This window comes from Aphanomyces astaci, assembly GCF_000520075.1.
Source record: "Aphanomyces astaci strain APO3 unplaced genomic scaffold supercont1.22, whole genome shotgun sequence".
Lineage (NCBI taxonomy): Eukaryota > Oomycota > Saprolegniomycetes > Saprolegniales > Verrucalvaceae > Aphanomyces > Aphanomyces astaci.
The window spans coordinates 33,253-46,656 of NW_009798285.1; the positions used below are offsets into that span (position 1 = coordinate 33,253).

General features: G+C 48.5%; 7 protein-coding genes across 8 annotated transcripts in view; 3 read left to right on the top strand and 4 right to left on the bottom strand.

Moving 5' to 3' along the window:
• H257_09115 (hypothetical protein) overlaps positions 1 to 451 on the top strand; it is a gene marked incomplete at both ends in the record, with an annotated part of 6,127 nt that extends 5,676 nt beyond the window's left edge. The window contains 2 exons of the mRNA XM_009835232.1: positions 4 to 145; positions 206 to 451. Of these exons, the coding sequence (XP_009833534.1) occupies positions 4 to 145; positions 206 to 451 (388 nt within the window). The remainder of the gene's footprint in view (positions 1 to 3; positions 146 to 205) is intronic.
• A 323-nt stretch (positions 452 to 774) lies between these two features.
• On the bottom strand, positions 775 to 1,187 carry H257_09116 (hypothetical protein). The gene has a single exon (XM_009835233.1). The coding sequence runs from the start codon at positions 1,158 to 1,160 to the stop codon at positions 858 to 860; it is 303 nt and encodes a 100-aa protein (XP_009833535.1). The 5' UTR covers positions 1,161 to 1,187; the 3' UTR covers positions 775 to 857.
• Positions 1,188 to 1,456: 269 nt separating this feature from the next.
• On the bottom strand, positions 1,457 to 3,725 carry H257_09117 (hypothetical protein). Its single transcript, XM_009835234.1, has 6 exons — positions 3,565 to 3,725; positions 3,234 to 3,511; positions 2,981 to 3,169; positions 2,825 to 2,929; positions 2,651 to 2,746; positions 1,457 to 2,305 (listed from the first exon to the last, which is right to left on the bottom strand). The coding sequence occupies exons 1-6, from the start codon at positions 3,698 to 3,700 to the stop codon at positions 2,207 to 2,209; spliced, it is 903 nt and encodes a 300-aa protein (XP_009833536.1). The 5' UTR covers positions 3,701 to 3,725; the 3' UTR covers positions 1,457 to 2,206.
• H257_09118 (hypothetical protein) lies at positions 1,544 to 2,086 on the top strand (the record flags this gene model as incomplete). The annotated part of the gene is made up of 1 exon (XM_009835235.1): positions 1,544 to 2,086. The coding sequence occupies one exon, from the start codon at positions 1,544 to 1,546 to the stop codon at positions 2,084 to 2,086; it is 543 nt and encodes a 180-aa protein (XP_009833537.1).
• A 236-nt stretch (positions 3,726 to 3,961) lies between the features above and the next one.
• H257_09119 (hypothetical protein) lies at positions 3,962 to 5,138 on the top strand. The gene is made up of 3 exons (XM_009835236.1): positions 3,962 to 4,207; positions 4,307 to 4,533; positions 4,606 to 5,138. The coding sequence occupies exons 1-3, from the start codon at positions 4,037 to 4,039 to the stop codon at positions 5,030 to 5,032; spliced, it is 825 nt and encodes a 274-aa protein (XP_009833538.1). The 5' UTR covers positions 3,962 to 4,036; the 3' UTR covers positions 5,033 to 5,138.
• Positions 5,139 to 5,537: 399 nt separating this feature from the next.
• On the bottom strand, positions 5,538 to 7,553 carry H257_09120 (hypothetical protein). Its single transcript, XM_009835237.1, has one exon. The coding sequence runs from the start codon at positions 7,520 to 7,522 to the stop codon at positions 5,657 to 5,659; it is 1,866 nt and encodes a 621-aa protein (XP_009833539.1). The 5' UTR covers positions 7,523 to 7,553; the 3' UTR covers positions 5,538 to 5,656.
• A 1,088-nt stretch (positions 7,554 to 8,641) lies between these two features.
• The window catches only part of H257_09121, a 6,924-nt gene continuing 2,161 nt past the window's right edge, over positions 8,642 to 13,404 (bottom strand). Inside the window, exons 5-13 of one of the 2 annotated variants that reach the window (XM_009835238.1) lie at positions 13,130 to 13,299; positions 12,964 to 13,019; positions 12,723 to 12,889; positions 11,837 to 12,072; positions 11,690 to 11,787; positions 10,334 to 10,853; positions 9,601 to 9,774; positions 9,141 to 9,253; positions 8,642 to 9,055 (exon numbers count right to left, since the gene is read on the bottom strand). In XM_009835238.1, the coding sequence (XP_009833540.1) occupies positions 8,711 to 9,055; positions 9,141 to 9,253; positions 9,601 to 9,774; positions 10,334 to 10,853; positions 11,690 to 11,787; positions 11,837 to 12,072; positions 12,723 to 12,889; positions 12,964 to 13,019; positions 13,130 to 13,299 (1,879 nt within the window). In that variant the 3' untranslated portion in view covers positions 8,642 to 8,710. Of the gene's footprint in view, positions 9,056 to 9,140; positions 9,254 to 9,600; positions 9,775 to 10,321; positions 10,854 to 11,689; positions 11,788 to 11,836; positions 12,073 to 12,722; positions 12,890 to 12,963; positions 13,020 to 13,129; positions 13,300 to 13,404 lie in introns of both variants that reach the window. The other variant, XM_009835239.1, reaches the window with a different exon arrangement.

Below are 13,404 nucleotides of genomic sequence, written 5' to 3' on the forward strand. Positions count from 1 at the left end.
GAGCTACACGTCGTTCGAGTACTCAAATGTGACACTGTCTGACACCAAAGTCTGGTCCAATGGAACGCTGACGTTGGATGTGACTGTCACCAACACGGGGCTCCGTGCCGGCAAAGAAGTCGTGTTTGTGTTCATCTCGCAAAAGGTACTAGGAGTAGGAGTACTATAGTACTAGTAGTACTAGTGGTGACGACGATGGCGATAGGTGCGTCATGGCGCGGTGCCCGAAGTCAAGTTGCTCAAACACTTTACCAAAGTGTCACTGCAACCCCAAGAAGCCACGACCGTTCGATTTACGCTGTCGGCGGCCGACTGGTCGTACTATCGCCCCCAAATCGGCCGCGGGTTCCACTCCGTGTCGGAGCCAGGGCTGTTTCATGCGATTGTTAAGCACGACACGGACTGCGGAAGGCACCCGGCGCTGTGCAAGGCGTTCCATGTCGAGGCGTAGAAAGATGCATAAAGCGCATGCTTATGACATGGATACAAGTGGGATGGAGAATATGGATATCGTCGTGTCGGTAGAACTTGGATTTTGGTAGCTAGTACATGGGGATGAACGAGGGTAGATCCAGTAGTAGAGCGGAGGAACGTGGCGAATTCTGTGCATGTACTAGGTCAGGATGGATTGCTATGTCATGGGGGGTCGGTCGAGGGGTCAGCACCATTCCGAGCGATCTACGATCATGGCCATCACCATATCCAAGAGAAAGAAGGGCCGAAGTGCGGTAAGTCGCATGTTGCGGGGGGTCAACAGGTAGCCAAACTCGAGGGTTATGTCAAAAATTGGGTTTCCATTGAACAGCGCAGTGTTGCACAACAGACGATCTCTAGACTACAGGCAGCGGCGACGGTGCTTAATGGAACTTGCCGAGGATTTCTTCATCGCGGTACAGGTGGAACTCATCTTCACCCAACTTGAGGACGGATCCGCCGTATTCCGGCAGCAACACCTTGTCGCCCACCGACACACCCAACGGGATGAGGGAACCTTCGTGGTTGCGCGCGCCAGGGCCGACGGCGACGACTTCGCCTTCGGTTTGCGAGTTCTTGCCCGAGTCAGGAAGGTAGATGCCACCGGCCGTCTTTAGCACGGGCTCAACCTTCTTGATGAGCACGCGGTTGCCCAAGGGAATCAATTTGCGCAAGGCGGAGGACATGTTGATGCTGAGGGAGCTAAATTCAAAGTGAAGGACATGGGCCACTCCTCAACGTGAGTTTCAAACAGATCGAACATGTTTTAAACATCGTTTTCAAGGTACATGAACTGAAATCGGGTGTTTCAAACATGTTTCAAACGTTCGCATCGAATGTTCAGGTTTGCGGCCGCCGTTCGAGAAACGTCCAAAGTCGACGAGACAACCGTTGCCAGGATTTTGACCAATCCGTGGCCGTCCCAAATACATAAAACGCAATACGATCGAGTATGTTTTAATGCTTAAAGCGGTTTATACTTCGTTGATCTCAGTTTAAACGCATCCTGCATTGCGCAAAACCCTTGGACAAACAAACCGTTACAAAAGCAAATTCGAATGTAGCAACCATGCCGCCACCATCTTCCTCGCCCGCCACCACCGCTACCGCCGTGGATGTCCAACTTCTTAATGTCCTACGCGAGCAAAACATCACCCAATCACGTGTATGGCGGGGTGTGCTTGCCGTCCTTGGCTTCCTTCTAACTGGCGCCATGGCGTGGCAACTGTATTTCCTTCCATTGTCTTCCGCTTCTACGGGAGATGCCATCCACATGCAGTACCTCTTGTACATGTACAAGCTTGCGATTGTGGGGTACATTGGCGAAGCCAGCCTCGTCCTCTGGAGTCGGCATCCAATGGTGCAATGGACCACCCGGTGCCTCGTCGTAATCAGCTGGCTCGTCAGCGGAGTGCTGTACTCATTGTGGCAGCAGCAGCAGCAGAAGTTGGTCCTCCTCGCCACAACTACCGACACCGTCAATCCAACGACCGTCTCGGCCATCGTCATGGGTCCTCGGCTCTTTGCCGCGGCCTGCTGGCTGGCCCGCCGTGAATTGCGCGCTTTGGACTTGGACTTGAAAAAGCTCGACCGCATCACTCCATCATACTAAGTGATCATGGAGTCTGTCCGCACAGTGTATTTATGTAGTAGCTATGGCCGACTTTTACAAGCCAGTAGTATAGATATATATATCCAAGGATGTGCCCCTCTATCGGTGTAACTTCATTGTTTACGCGTTCTGGGCTTGCGGTTGGGCCCAGTAGTCGATAATATCCAGCGCCACTTCGCAGCTCTCGCGCACCACCTGATGAGCATCCTTCAAGTACACCTACACACCCACATGTCCATTCAATACAGCATTCGACTTATCATCATGCTCCATGCATCGTACTTGCTTGTATCCTTCCCAAAGATATTTATCTTATGTTTATATCAAAATTGGAGCCACGTGCCGAATATATCGACACAACCAAAAGTACAGAAGAAATGGCAGAAGAATGTACAGTTAGCCAATCAGATTGCAGGAAATCATCAGGTCAACAACCAATCAACAGCTAATTAGTGTGTGACTTCAATTAGTGTGACGGGCATTTCCGCTAGACCATTTCTCACATACAAATTTCAGTACAAAGTCCGATGGACTATATAACACCAGGAATTATATGAATCTTACCTTGAGAATGTCTTCGCATTCTGCCGTGCCGATGGCCCCCAGCGCTTCGGCCGCTTCGTGGCGCACCATGCGGTGTTCCGCTTCGTTGATCAGCACCTAAAACCGAATTAGTAAATATAAAGAAAAATCACTTTATTCCAAGATATATATATACAATCCAAACAAGAGAGTTACCTCTTTGAGCGCCGGCACGGTCACGGGGTTGGCCATTTGGCCCATGACGTAGGCGATTTCATGTCGAAACAACGCGCTCGTGTCGTGGAACGCACTCGCCAATGCCTGAGTTGGCTATGAGTATACAATTGCCAAGTATATGACGTGGCATCGTACCAGAGCAGCGTCTTCCGTGTTGCGGTTGCGAAGGGAAAACATGGCGCGGTACCGGTCAAACATGGATCGCGACGTGTCCAACAAGATGGCTTGGAGTTCGTCGGTGGACTTGGACTTTGGCATGGCGGGCGCAGGATCCACCGAGTAATATGGATTGCGATCCATTTCGTCGGCGGCTTCGGAAGCATCCTGCGTATGTTCACATGTGAGTGAGGAAGGAAGGATGGAATGAATAGGAAGACGGGGATATTACGTGTCCAGCATGTTTGTACTTGACTAAACGAAGGGCCAACGCGCACGTCTCCGCCACTTCGAGCGCAGCGTCGTGGGAAAATCGCTCCAGGATGTCAATGGATGATGCGTCTCCGATCGCACCCAGCGCCTCGGCTGCTTCGTGGCGGACCATGCAGTCGTCGTCGACGTCGGCAAGCACAGCTTCCAATACCGGGCATGCGACGACGTCTTGGAACTGACCGATCACGTACGCCAGTTCGTGGCGCATGAGTTCCGAGTCCTTCTTGTTGGGCAGAGCTACGGACGGACGACATCAAGGACAATCCATCATTGGGACACAGACAGCATACCTTCCAAGAGAACTTGCAGGTCGTCTTTACCACCACGGGTACGTAGGTAGAAGACAGCGCGGGTGCGCTTGCCCATGGGCTCGGACAGGTCGAGCAACGAAGCGCGCAGTTGGTCAAAAGAAGGGCCGTCGGTCATGGTGGCGGATGTGCGATGTGACGATTTGCAGTTTTTGACACCAACCAGTATCCGGAACACTGTATCCGGATATCCCAAACAAAAAAAAGCGTCTAACGTGGATTCACCCAATCACCGATAAGCCCGCCGATGATTGGTTCAAATGTCCAAATGGCCTTTCTCAACTGGCATTTGAAAAATGTGATAATATCCAAACATAGCCAGCCTTGCCGTTGCGCCAAGCCGCGTAACTACTACTAGTATAAATAAATGTAACCAATGGCTATTTCTAGCGTATTCGCTTGCTTACGGTTATCGGGTTTGAATTCCTCATTTTGATCGTTAGCAGGCTGATCGATGGACGAGTCAGCACCTTTGGACGCAGCCGACCAGCCCTTCTACGACGCCATCAAGGCAGCGCATGGCGATGACGTGAGCAGCGAGTTTTGCATCCGCCTTGCGCGCGCGTTTCGCGGCGATAAGAAGCACCGCATGGAAAAGACCTTGGCCGAAGTCAAACGAATCAAGGTAACGAACGCACACTTACTTCCTTATGGCCCACAGACATACTCGGTGCAGGATCGATCGATCCCATAATATGCCTTGGCATAAACACAAAAAACGTAGGATTGGCGTACGCAAAACGGCGCCGATGGGATTTTGACGGTGCCGTTGGAAAAAGCGAGTTTGTTTCACCAGTGCTGGCCGTCGGCAGTGTACGGCGAGGACGCAGCGGGCCATGTAATCAACATGGAGCGTCTCGTCGAGATCAATGTGGACAGCTTCCACGCCCATTTCACCGTGGACGAGATCCTCCGTCACCGTATGAAACACTTGGAGCATATCCAAGCAGAGTAAGTTAAACATCAACGTGTCCAATTGTAATTATACTTTCAAAGGCGAACCGAAACGTTACTTGTTTGTAGGTTGGCGGCGTCGTCCAAACGCAAGGGCAAACTCGTGTACAAGCACATTTACATTTTCGACCTGGCGGGGATGGCGTGGAAACATGTAGCGCCCAGCGTCATGTCGTACTTGAAGCCGATTTTCGACCTCGGTCAAGTGTACTACCCCGAATCGCTCTTCCGCATGTACCTTGTGAACGCACCGTTTGTGTTTTGGGGCACGTGGAAGGTCATTTCATCGTTCATCGACCCCGAAACCCGCCAAAAGATTCAAATTTACAAGTCCGCGCCCGCATTTGTCGTCGAGGCGCAAAAGCAAGGCATGGCCCTCGATGCCCTCCCCAGCCTCCTCGGCGGCAACCATCCCGGACGACCCATCGCGGACCTCGACCCACCAACCGAATCGGTCGTGTCGGCTGTCCCCGATACCGCTGCCATACCGACTTAACACACAGATCTCGAGGCTTTGACTTAAAGGAGTACTATGTCATCTACCGCATGAGCTGTGGCTACTACGCGTAATTGGAATACTTTATGTACTACGTATGGCCCCATTTTCACAGTTTTAGTTCCCTATCAACACAGTGGAGATAGAGACCCCTTTGTGGTTTGCAAGACTGGACTTCGAAGTAACTTACTACCTTGCACCTAAACGAACTCTTAACGGTACTAAAGTTAACCATGAAAAGTGAAGGGCTCGCTCGGAACAAGTGTCGAAATAACAGCTAACGACCTACTACTACTAGTATTACTACCTGTCGATAAGGCTGGTCTGTCGTTGATTTACAACATCCAAATACAGTCGTGTGCTTGTGACATCCAAGAGTCGGATCATTTTTTATCCACCAATCAGCATGCAATGACGCCACTCGAACGACATCAGGCGTCAAATGCTAGTGAAATCTCTAGCGTGTTACTCTTACTATTAATACTACTACTAGTGGTACTATTAATACGTACTTGGAGGTATTTATTATTCGTAACGTTATGGGTCAAACCAACAACTATCAAACATATATCATACTATTAATGTTCACGGGTCCATGGATATTATTAATACAATCCATGGATGTTAATAGTACAATCCCTTGGGTTGAGTTACTGCCCATGCGGCTGTGCGCAGCGCGCCAAGCGCAAACACTTCGCGGCGGGTTGCGACGTGCTTGATCTCAATGCGCTCGCCCGGGCCGGCAAAGTAGACGGTGTGGGTGCCGATTTCATCGCCGAGGCGGAGGCTTTCGACGTCGACCTTGTCGAAGACGCCTGTGCGCTTGATGGCGCCGGCGAGGGTCTTGCCCGTGCCGGACGGGGCGTCCAGCTTTTTGGTGTGGTGGATCTCGCTCAGTTGGACGTTCCAGTCGCCGCCCTTGGGCAGCGCTAGGGCCGCGGCGGCCGCCAGTTCCGCGACGAGGGGCACGCCGACCGAAAAGTTGGATTTGATCACAACGGGCGCCTTGTCGGCATATTGGCGCAGCAGGTCGAGGGGCAACGCGCCAGTGGTGCCGACTACGAGCGCGGGGTACGTCGGGCCCTGGAGCAACGTCTGCACCAACGCCGCCGTTCCAGACGGCAGGGTCACGTCGATGACCACTTGCGTCGACGGCGGGATCGAAGACGAGGCCTTGGAACGCACGTCCAACACACCCGTGGACACGAACGACGCCGCGTCTTTTTGCAGTTCCAACGCGATCAACTGGCCCAAACGGCCGTTGGCTCCATGGAGGGCCACCGACGTGACGGACGCAGTCGACGCGGTAGCAGCGGCGTCAGCCGGGCTCGACTGGTTTGCCTTGATGGCTTGGTATTCTGTGATCGCAGCGGCCAGTCGTTCGGCGCCGACCACCATTTCGTCGGCCGTGTACCACGAAAAGCTGAGGCGGAGGTAGTTGGACATGGTCTTGGCGAACGACGCCCCAGGAAGGAACTGAACCTTGTGCTTCTCGGCAATGGGAAGCAGCTCCGACGCGTGCAACCCGTCGGGAAGGCGCACGAGGACGAAATACCCGCCGTCGGGGCGTTCAAACGTCGTGCCAACCGGCAACTTTGCTTCCAACGCCTTCATGAGCGTGTCCGCGCGGGACCACAACGTTTCGGTCGTCCACTTCAAGTGCTGCGCTTGGCGACCCGATGTCAACGCCGTGTGCACAATGCCTTGGATCACAGGGTTGATGCCACCGCTGCTGTCCAATTGCCCTGACGCGATCAACGGTTGAAGGAGCTTGGGGGAGGCCTGCACCCATCCGAGGCGAAGCGCGGGGGCCAGGATCTTGGAAAACGAGCCCAACGCCAACACGGTGTCGTACTTGTCAAACGTGAAGAACGGAGGGGGAGGGGTGACGTGGGGAAACGACAAGAGCTGGTACACTTCGTCGGCAATGATCGTGAATCCGTATTCGTGACTGAGCTCCACGAGTTTTTGGCGCTTGGCCGTGCTCATGGTGCGGCCCGTGGGGTTGTGGCAGGTTGGGATCGTGTAGAAGACCTTGGGGACCACTCCACTGCGGAGGACTTCTTCCAACTTAACGACGTTCAACCCGTCTTCTTCCATCTCGATTTGCTTGACGTTCATCTTGAAATCCTTCATGATGCTCAGCGCCAAAAAGTACGTCGGTTCTTCCATGAACACCAAGTCGCCCGACTTGAGGTACAACGAAATGAGCAACGCGAGACCGCCCGTGATGCCGTTCGTGACAAAGAGGCGCTCAGGGTCCACAGGCGCGTGGTACCCTTCGGTGAGGAACTTTGCCAACGCTTGGCGGAATTTCGGGTACCCCTTGATGTGTCCGTATTGGAGGAACATGGGGTCCGTTTCCAGAAACTTGTCTGCCGCGGACTCACGGATAAGCTGCAGGGGCAGCATGGTCGGCGCCGGCTGGCCCACCTTGAAGTTGATCATGACGTCCGCCGTCGGAACGATGTACTGGCCGTAGTCTCCCATGCTGTTCGAACGATACTGAGCGCCGCAAGTGAAATTCGGAAATGACGCGTTGTCAAATGCTCAAAATATTCCATTTGTTGAATTTTAGCCAATCAAATACGTCCTATCTCAAACCCGGAATATTCATGTGGACTTCCCCGGATCCGATATGTACGAATGGTAGCAGTATAATTTACCATTTTCAATGCAAAATGGATCTAGTATTGCACTAAATATTAACTAATATGTATGTAAAATGACTTGTGTTTTGAATAGTTTGCACCACGATCTCCGGAAAACGCAGGCGGCATCCCTCATGTTCATGCTGAGGCGGGCGGCAAATGTGAGGCATGAGTTGAAGGACATGCAGTATGTATATGACTCATCGGGCGTGTAAGTCAGCACCTTCACGTTGCCTGCGCATCCATCATGTGACTGACATGTGATACAGTATTGCATGCCCCTTGTAGGCATGTCGTTATGCAGCACATCACCATGCAATGCTACATATGTACATGCTTAGTTGTAGCGACATCGATTTATCGATTTTGACATCGTATCGTATCTAGGTATCTAGATTTAGATATAATATATAGTATCGCTTATCGAAAGCTATCTCGATAAAATAGTAATATCGTATCGAACGCAATGGTGCAATTATCATATCGATATCGCAACGTCAGTACGATACTAGTATTCGATATACTAGTATATATATATATATATATATATATCGGATATAGTATATCGTGGTTGTACATTCATATACTAACGTTAGTACTACGTACAAACATACGCAATATATATCGAAATCGAATGTGAAACACGATAATATATCGATATCGAATGGATGACTTGGATATTCTATCGATATCGCACGTGTATCTCGATATTTTATCGATATCGAATAGAATGGGGCAATAAGTCTTGCTGCAGATAATATCGACAAATATCGATATATTTCTCCGCATCGCTGGTTGTAGGACGCCAATGACAACCAACTGCCGCCTCATCCGCCACACTTGCTTCCTGCGCTTGCCAACCATCACGCAGTCATAACGTGTGCGTTCCTGCGACTCTACCTTGTACATCCATTCACTTAAGCAGCACTACTATGTACATTATATATATGACAAAACACATTGGTTCATACATGCGTATTTCTTTACTACCGAGGCTACATATACTAGTACAGTGGAGCTACTACTACTAAGGAGCGTAGATGCGCAAGAGCGAGATCATTTCCACTTGACACACGGGGCACTGCTTTTGGTGGCGCAGGTGGTTCTGATACTTTTCGCCATCTTCTTGGCAAAAACACAAGTGTCCACACGGGTACACGGCCGTGTTGGCGGGTCGATCGCGGCAGATGACGCACTCGGACTTGGCCGTTTCCACGTTGGTCTCGGCGCCGTCGTGCTTGAGCAACTGCGAGTTGCGTTGGAGTTGCTGGAGCAACGACTTGGTCGTTTGCTCCAAAATCTTTTGGTGGTCGTCTACGCGGCTCAGCTTGTCGCGTACTTGGCCACACAGTTGATCGTATTGTACCCGTACCTACGATCGATATATTTATATGTTAGGACATAGCCTTCGATATATATATATATATATATATATATATATATATATATATGTATACCCCTGCTTCCTGTTCGTGCCGCACGGCGTCGTGGGCGAGTTTCGTCTCCATTTCTTTGAATTGCGCCATTATCGCAACGTTTTGAATCGTCAAGTTGTCCACGTTGGCGTTTGCTACGATATTGATATATATATAAATACCTCAAGTATATATTTTAAAAAATGTATCGTTTAGAAACATATATGTATACTTCAAAGAATATATATATATAAATATCATTAATATGCCACAAATTTCTCCCAATGATGCGAAAGCTCGCCTGAAATATCACTTTTCCGCAGAAAGCACGGAATAAAAGAAAAAACAATGTAGCCAATCAGCAACAAGTATTTTCAGATTGAACCAATGGGAGAGAGAGCTTCAGGATCGACGCGCGAAACTCGTACCAAATCAAAAACATATCTGCGAACTATACGGCAACGGATAGATATCTACTATATATATATATATATATAAATACCAGTGGCCAGTTGGGCTTCAAACTCCAATTGCTGCTTTTTCCAAGACCGTCGCAGCTGCAACTCTGCCCGCAGCCGCCGGTCCGCTTCGTTTTTCACTTGCGTCACTCGAGTTTGGGCTTTAGCCAATTCCGCCTCCAACGTCAACACGTTCTCTTGCAGGTCTTGGATTTCGACTAGATAGAGAAGAGGTATTTTATATAATTATAATATTGTCGATTTGATACAAATTTGGGGAGGGGGTGCAATCGAATCGCGCCAACCAAACCGATCCACAATCGATCTGATTGGTTGAATTTCATTGAGAAGGTTTTGATTGGCTAATAATTTTGAGCTCATCTGCCAATCAAATCGATTTAAATTCCAACGAGAAACCACAACACAATGAAATTTCACTCGAAAGCACAATACACAAGCGTCCATCTTTTATATATTTCCATTCAAATGCGAAGTATACTACAGGAGCGACATACACAACCAAATACAAGGACAGAAAATCGGCACAAGGATATTTAGCCAATCAGATGGCAGGAAATTATCCGTTCAACACATATTACCATCGAGTATTAGTGTAAGTATTTAAATAGTGTGATTGCGTTTGATCTCTTTTTGTACTTCGCACTACACTATTTCCAGTACCAAACGTTCGATATCGATGGATTTGGCGAATCACACACATACAGTACTCCATAGTTGTGAGGGAAAAGGACAATGTGTACATACTAGTATTCGTACCACTTCGAGGTGGACCAGTCATTCCTTGTGGCGCAGGTCGCTGGGATGCCGCGTGGCGTTGACTTAAATTAGTGTGAACATGTGCCACTGGTTGTGGCTTGTCTTTAGCTGGTGGTTTCGCTTTGGCTTTGCTTGGAGTGATGGTCGTTGTTCCCACACTCTGGTTTGGTTTACCCGACTTGAGGCCCCAATGCAGCGACGAGTGGCTGCCGCACACCCAGCAGTTCAATCCGGTCGCGGGCTTTCCGCGGGCCATCTGCCGCTGCAGCTTCCGAACGGGGTCGACTGTGAAGAACCCGTCGCTCTCTTCTTCGGCGTTGGTCGTGAGCAGCAGCACGGGCTCCTGGACTGCCACGTGGTTGGGCACGTAGATGGCGCACGGGACGCCGTACCGCGGCACCAGCTGCGACGGAATCGACGCCCCCATCATGTGCATGACGTAGTTGCCCGTGGACGCCGCGCCGTCGGTCATGCAATAGTACACGACTTGGTCTGTGATGGCTACCACGTGCACGCCATCCTACGTCAGAGTCATTGAACCAGCACTTGGGTGTGTGGTACTGTCAATGTTCAACGGTGTCACAGCATATATATATATATATATATATATATATATATAGGGAGGGACCACCAACTGCCATAAATGGAGAAATCCAAGGATTCAATAATAGTGACCATGAAAGTGCCATTGAGGTCACAATTGATTCATATAGTGACCATGATCATCCAAATAGTGACCATGATCATCCAAATAGTGCCATGAAAAATAGTGGCCATGTACTGCTCCATCGCAAGGCACTATATATATAGTGACCGTGGACATCAAAGGAGTGCAATGGTTGCTACAGTGCATTGATATGATAGATACATATACGGTGTAAATGACAGGAACATCACCCCATCACTATCATGCCATACTGCAATGTCGTCGCTAAAAGTATGTATAGTGACCATGACCATCCAAAATTTAGTGCCATCCAAGCTAACATACAGTGACAATTGGCCATCAAAACAGTGCCGTCAAAGTCAAACAATACAAATGCATATATATATATATATTTAAGTATTATATATATATAAGTATTATACATATAAGTATTATACATATATATAAGTATTATATATATATATATAGTGACGTGGGTCCTCCACGACTGTTCATTCACCACATTCCAAAACTCACGATACATCATCTATCGTGCAATGAACATCATCATTAGGCTGTATCAATCGGTTGTATTCAACGAGGCAGCATATATATATCAATATATATATATATATATATATATATATATAGAAAGCGTTGTGACGACTTCTTTGAACGCTCAACATTGCGTGGCAAGTAGTAGTACGTACATCCGTGGCACAAATGTGTTCGACAAACCCGATGGAGCGCGAATTTTTGCGCGCCGCGTCCACCACGAGATCAAACGAGTCGCGGTGCTGCGTCGGATCTGCCATATCCATCCACGGTCATGATCATGACCATGACAAGAAACGTACTGGAGAGGGCGAGGCGGTAAAACCGACCGGCGGTGGCGTAGCCGTACGCGAAGTCGCCCTTGATGTACGAAATGTCCGAGGTGTTGGGGATCACTTTTTGGACGGATTCGGCGGTATGTTGCGAGTGTTGGTTGGTGGGGAACGTGATGAGTTTTAAATTGCCGTCGCTGCCCACGCCCGCAAACCCGATGGTTGTGGCCGACACGGAGAAGATATATGCATGGAGTGCTGTGTTGCTACGAAAGGAATATATATATATATATATATATATAATACAAGCCTTTGACTGGTGGTGGACACGGTACTTATTGATGCCAATACGCGAAACTATGTATATATATATATATATATATATTGTGGTGTTTTATTCGAAACTTACTGGAGCGATAGAGGAGAATGAAGAATCGACACAAACATGTACACGAGAATCCTCGGCAGCAGTAGTATGGAGCCAATCAGATTGCAGGAAACCACCACAAACATGTAATTAGTGTGCGACTTCAATTAGTGTGATTCAAATCACCACCGGACTACCTTTCTTTTTACATACAAACTTCAAAGAATATCAATCGATAGGTTTGGCGATTCGCACCAAAGTCCACAAGTTTGGGTAATAAAAGGACAATAGAGTTTTGGACTGTCATGCAGTTATTGTGGTTTGATTCTACTGGGAGCGATATGAAATATGAATTCACACACAACCAATATAAATGTTTACAGAAGAATTGAGCCAATCAGGTTGCAGGAAATCAACCTCAAATTCGTATATATACCACAGCACCACGTCTTACATACAAAATGCAGTATAACGAATCGATCGATGGATTTAGCCAATCAGCAGCTCTAAAGTCCAACTTTGGGTTTCCACGGCCAATATATATATTACCTGGATGCGCCGAATTGATGCAAGTACGTCCAGGAAGGGTCGGCCCCCAGCGGTCGTTCGTCGAATCTCCACACGCGATAATGACCCACGCCCAGCCCTGCGACAAGGTAATAGCTTCGAAGGGGGTTCCCCGGGGCAGATGCATTCGGCGACACGTCTGCAAAGCCCTAATATATTGATAATATATATATATTATACATAAGTACCATTATATACATGTATGTATTTGGAGCAGACGCACCCGCATTTTCGAATCGTTCATAAAGTACTTTTGCAAATTGTCGTCGTCGTCGTTGTCTACACATACACGCACAATGAGACTAATCCCACCACCCCTATATATATACATATATATAATCCTTTCATAGTGTTCGCCATATTTTTTAATTATTTGCAGATATATATACCTTTTTCATGCCTGAATTTATCCAAATGAATCGCCATGATGGTCTTGGGCGTGTTCCCTCGACATCCCACAAAGCAGTAGCATCCGTCCGCCGTCACCTTGACGCGAACCACGGACGGCGCCATTTGCTGGTTCAGTTCTTCGTCTAAATGGCCCAAGAGATAGCCAAATCTATTTGAAAACATAGTATTATTATTATTAAAATATTATCTGTGGTTTCGATCGTATCACATTCCAAACGGCATGTATATATATATATATATATATATATATATA

What these genes read in the sequence shown, in the direction of transcription:
- H257_09116 (XM_009835233.1), bottom strand. Translation starts at nt 1,160, where the DNA reads ATGTCCTCCGCCTTGCGCAAATTGATTCCCTTGGGCAACCGCGTGCTC.
- H257_09117 (XM_009835234.1), bottom strand. Translation starts at nt 3,700, where the DNA reads ATGACCGACGGCCCTTCTTTTGACCAACTGCGCGCTTCGTTGCTCGAC. An exon ending in ACACGGAAGACGCTGCTCTG is followed by an intron (nt 2,930 to 2,980) that starts GTACGATGCCAC and finishes TAGCCAACTCAG; the next exon opens with GCATTGGCGAGTGCGTTCCA. An exon ending in CCGTGCCGGCGCTCAAAGAG is followed by an intron (nt 2,747 to 2,824) that starts GTAACTCTCTTG and finishes ATTCGGTTTTAG; the next exon opens with GTGCTGATCAACGAAGCGGA.
- H257_09119 (XM_009835236.1), top strand. Translation starts at nt 4,037, where the DNA reads ATGGACGAGTCAGCACCTTTGGACGCAGCCGACCAGCCCTTCTACGAC. An exon ending in CCGAAGTCAAACGAATCAAG is followed by an intron (nt 4,208 to 4,306) that starts GTAACGAACGCA and finishes CAAAAAACGTAG; the next exon opens with GATTGGCGTACGCAAAACGG. An exon ending in TTGGAGCATATCCAAGCAGA is followed by an intron (nt 4,534 to 4,605) that starts GTAAGTTAAACA and finishes ACTTGTTTGTAG; the next exon opens with GTTGGCGGCGTCGTCCAAAC.
- H257_09120 (XM_009835237.1), bottom strand. Translation starts at nt 7,522, where the DNA reads ATGGGAGACTACGGCCAGTACATCGTTCCGACGGCGGACGTCATGATC.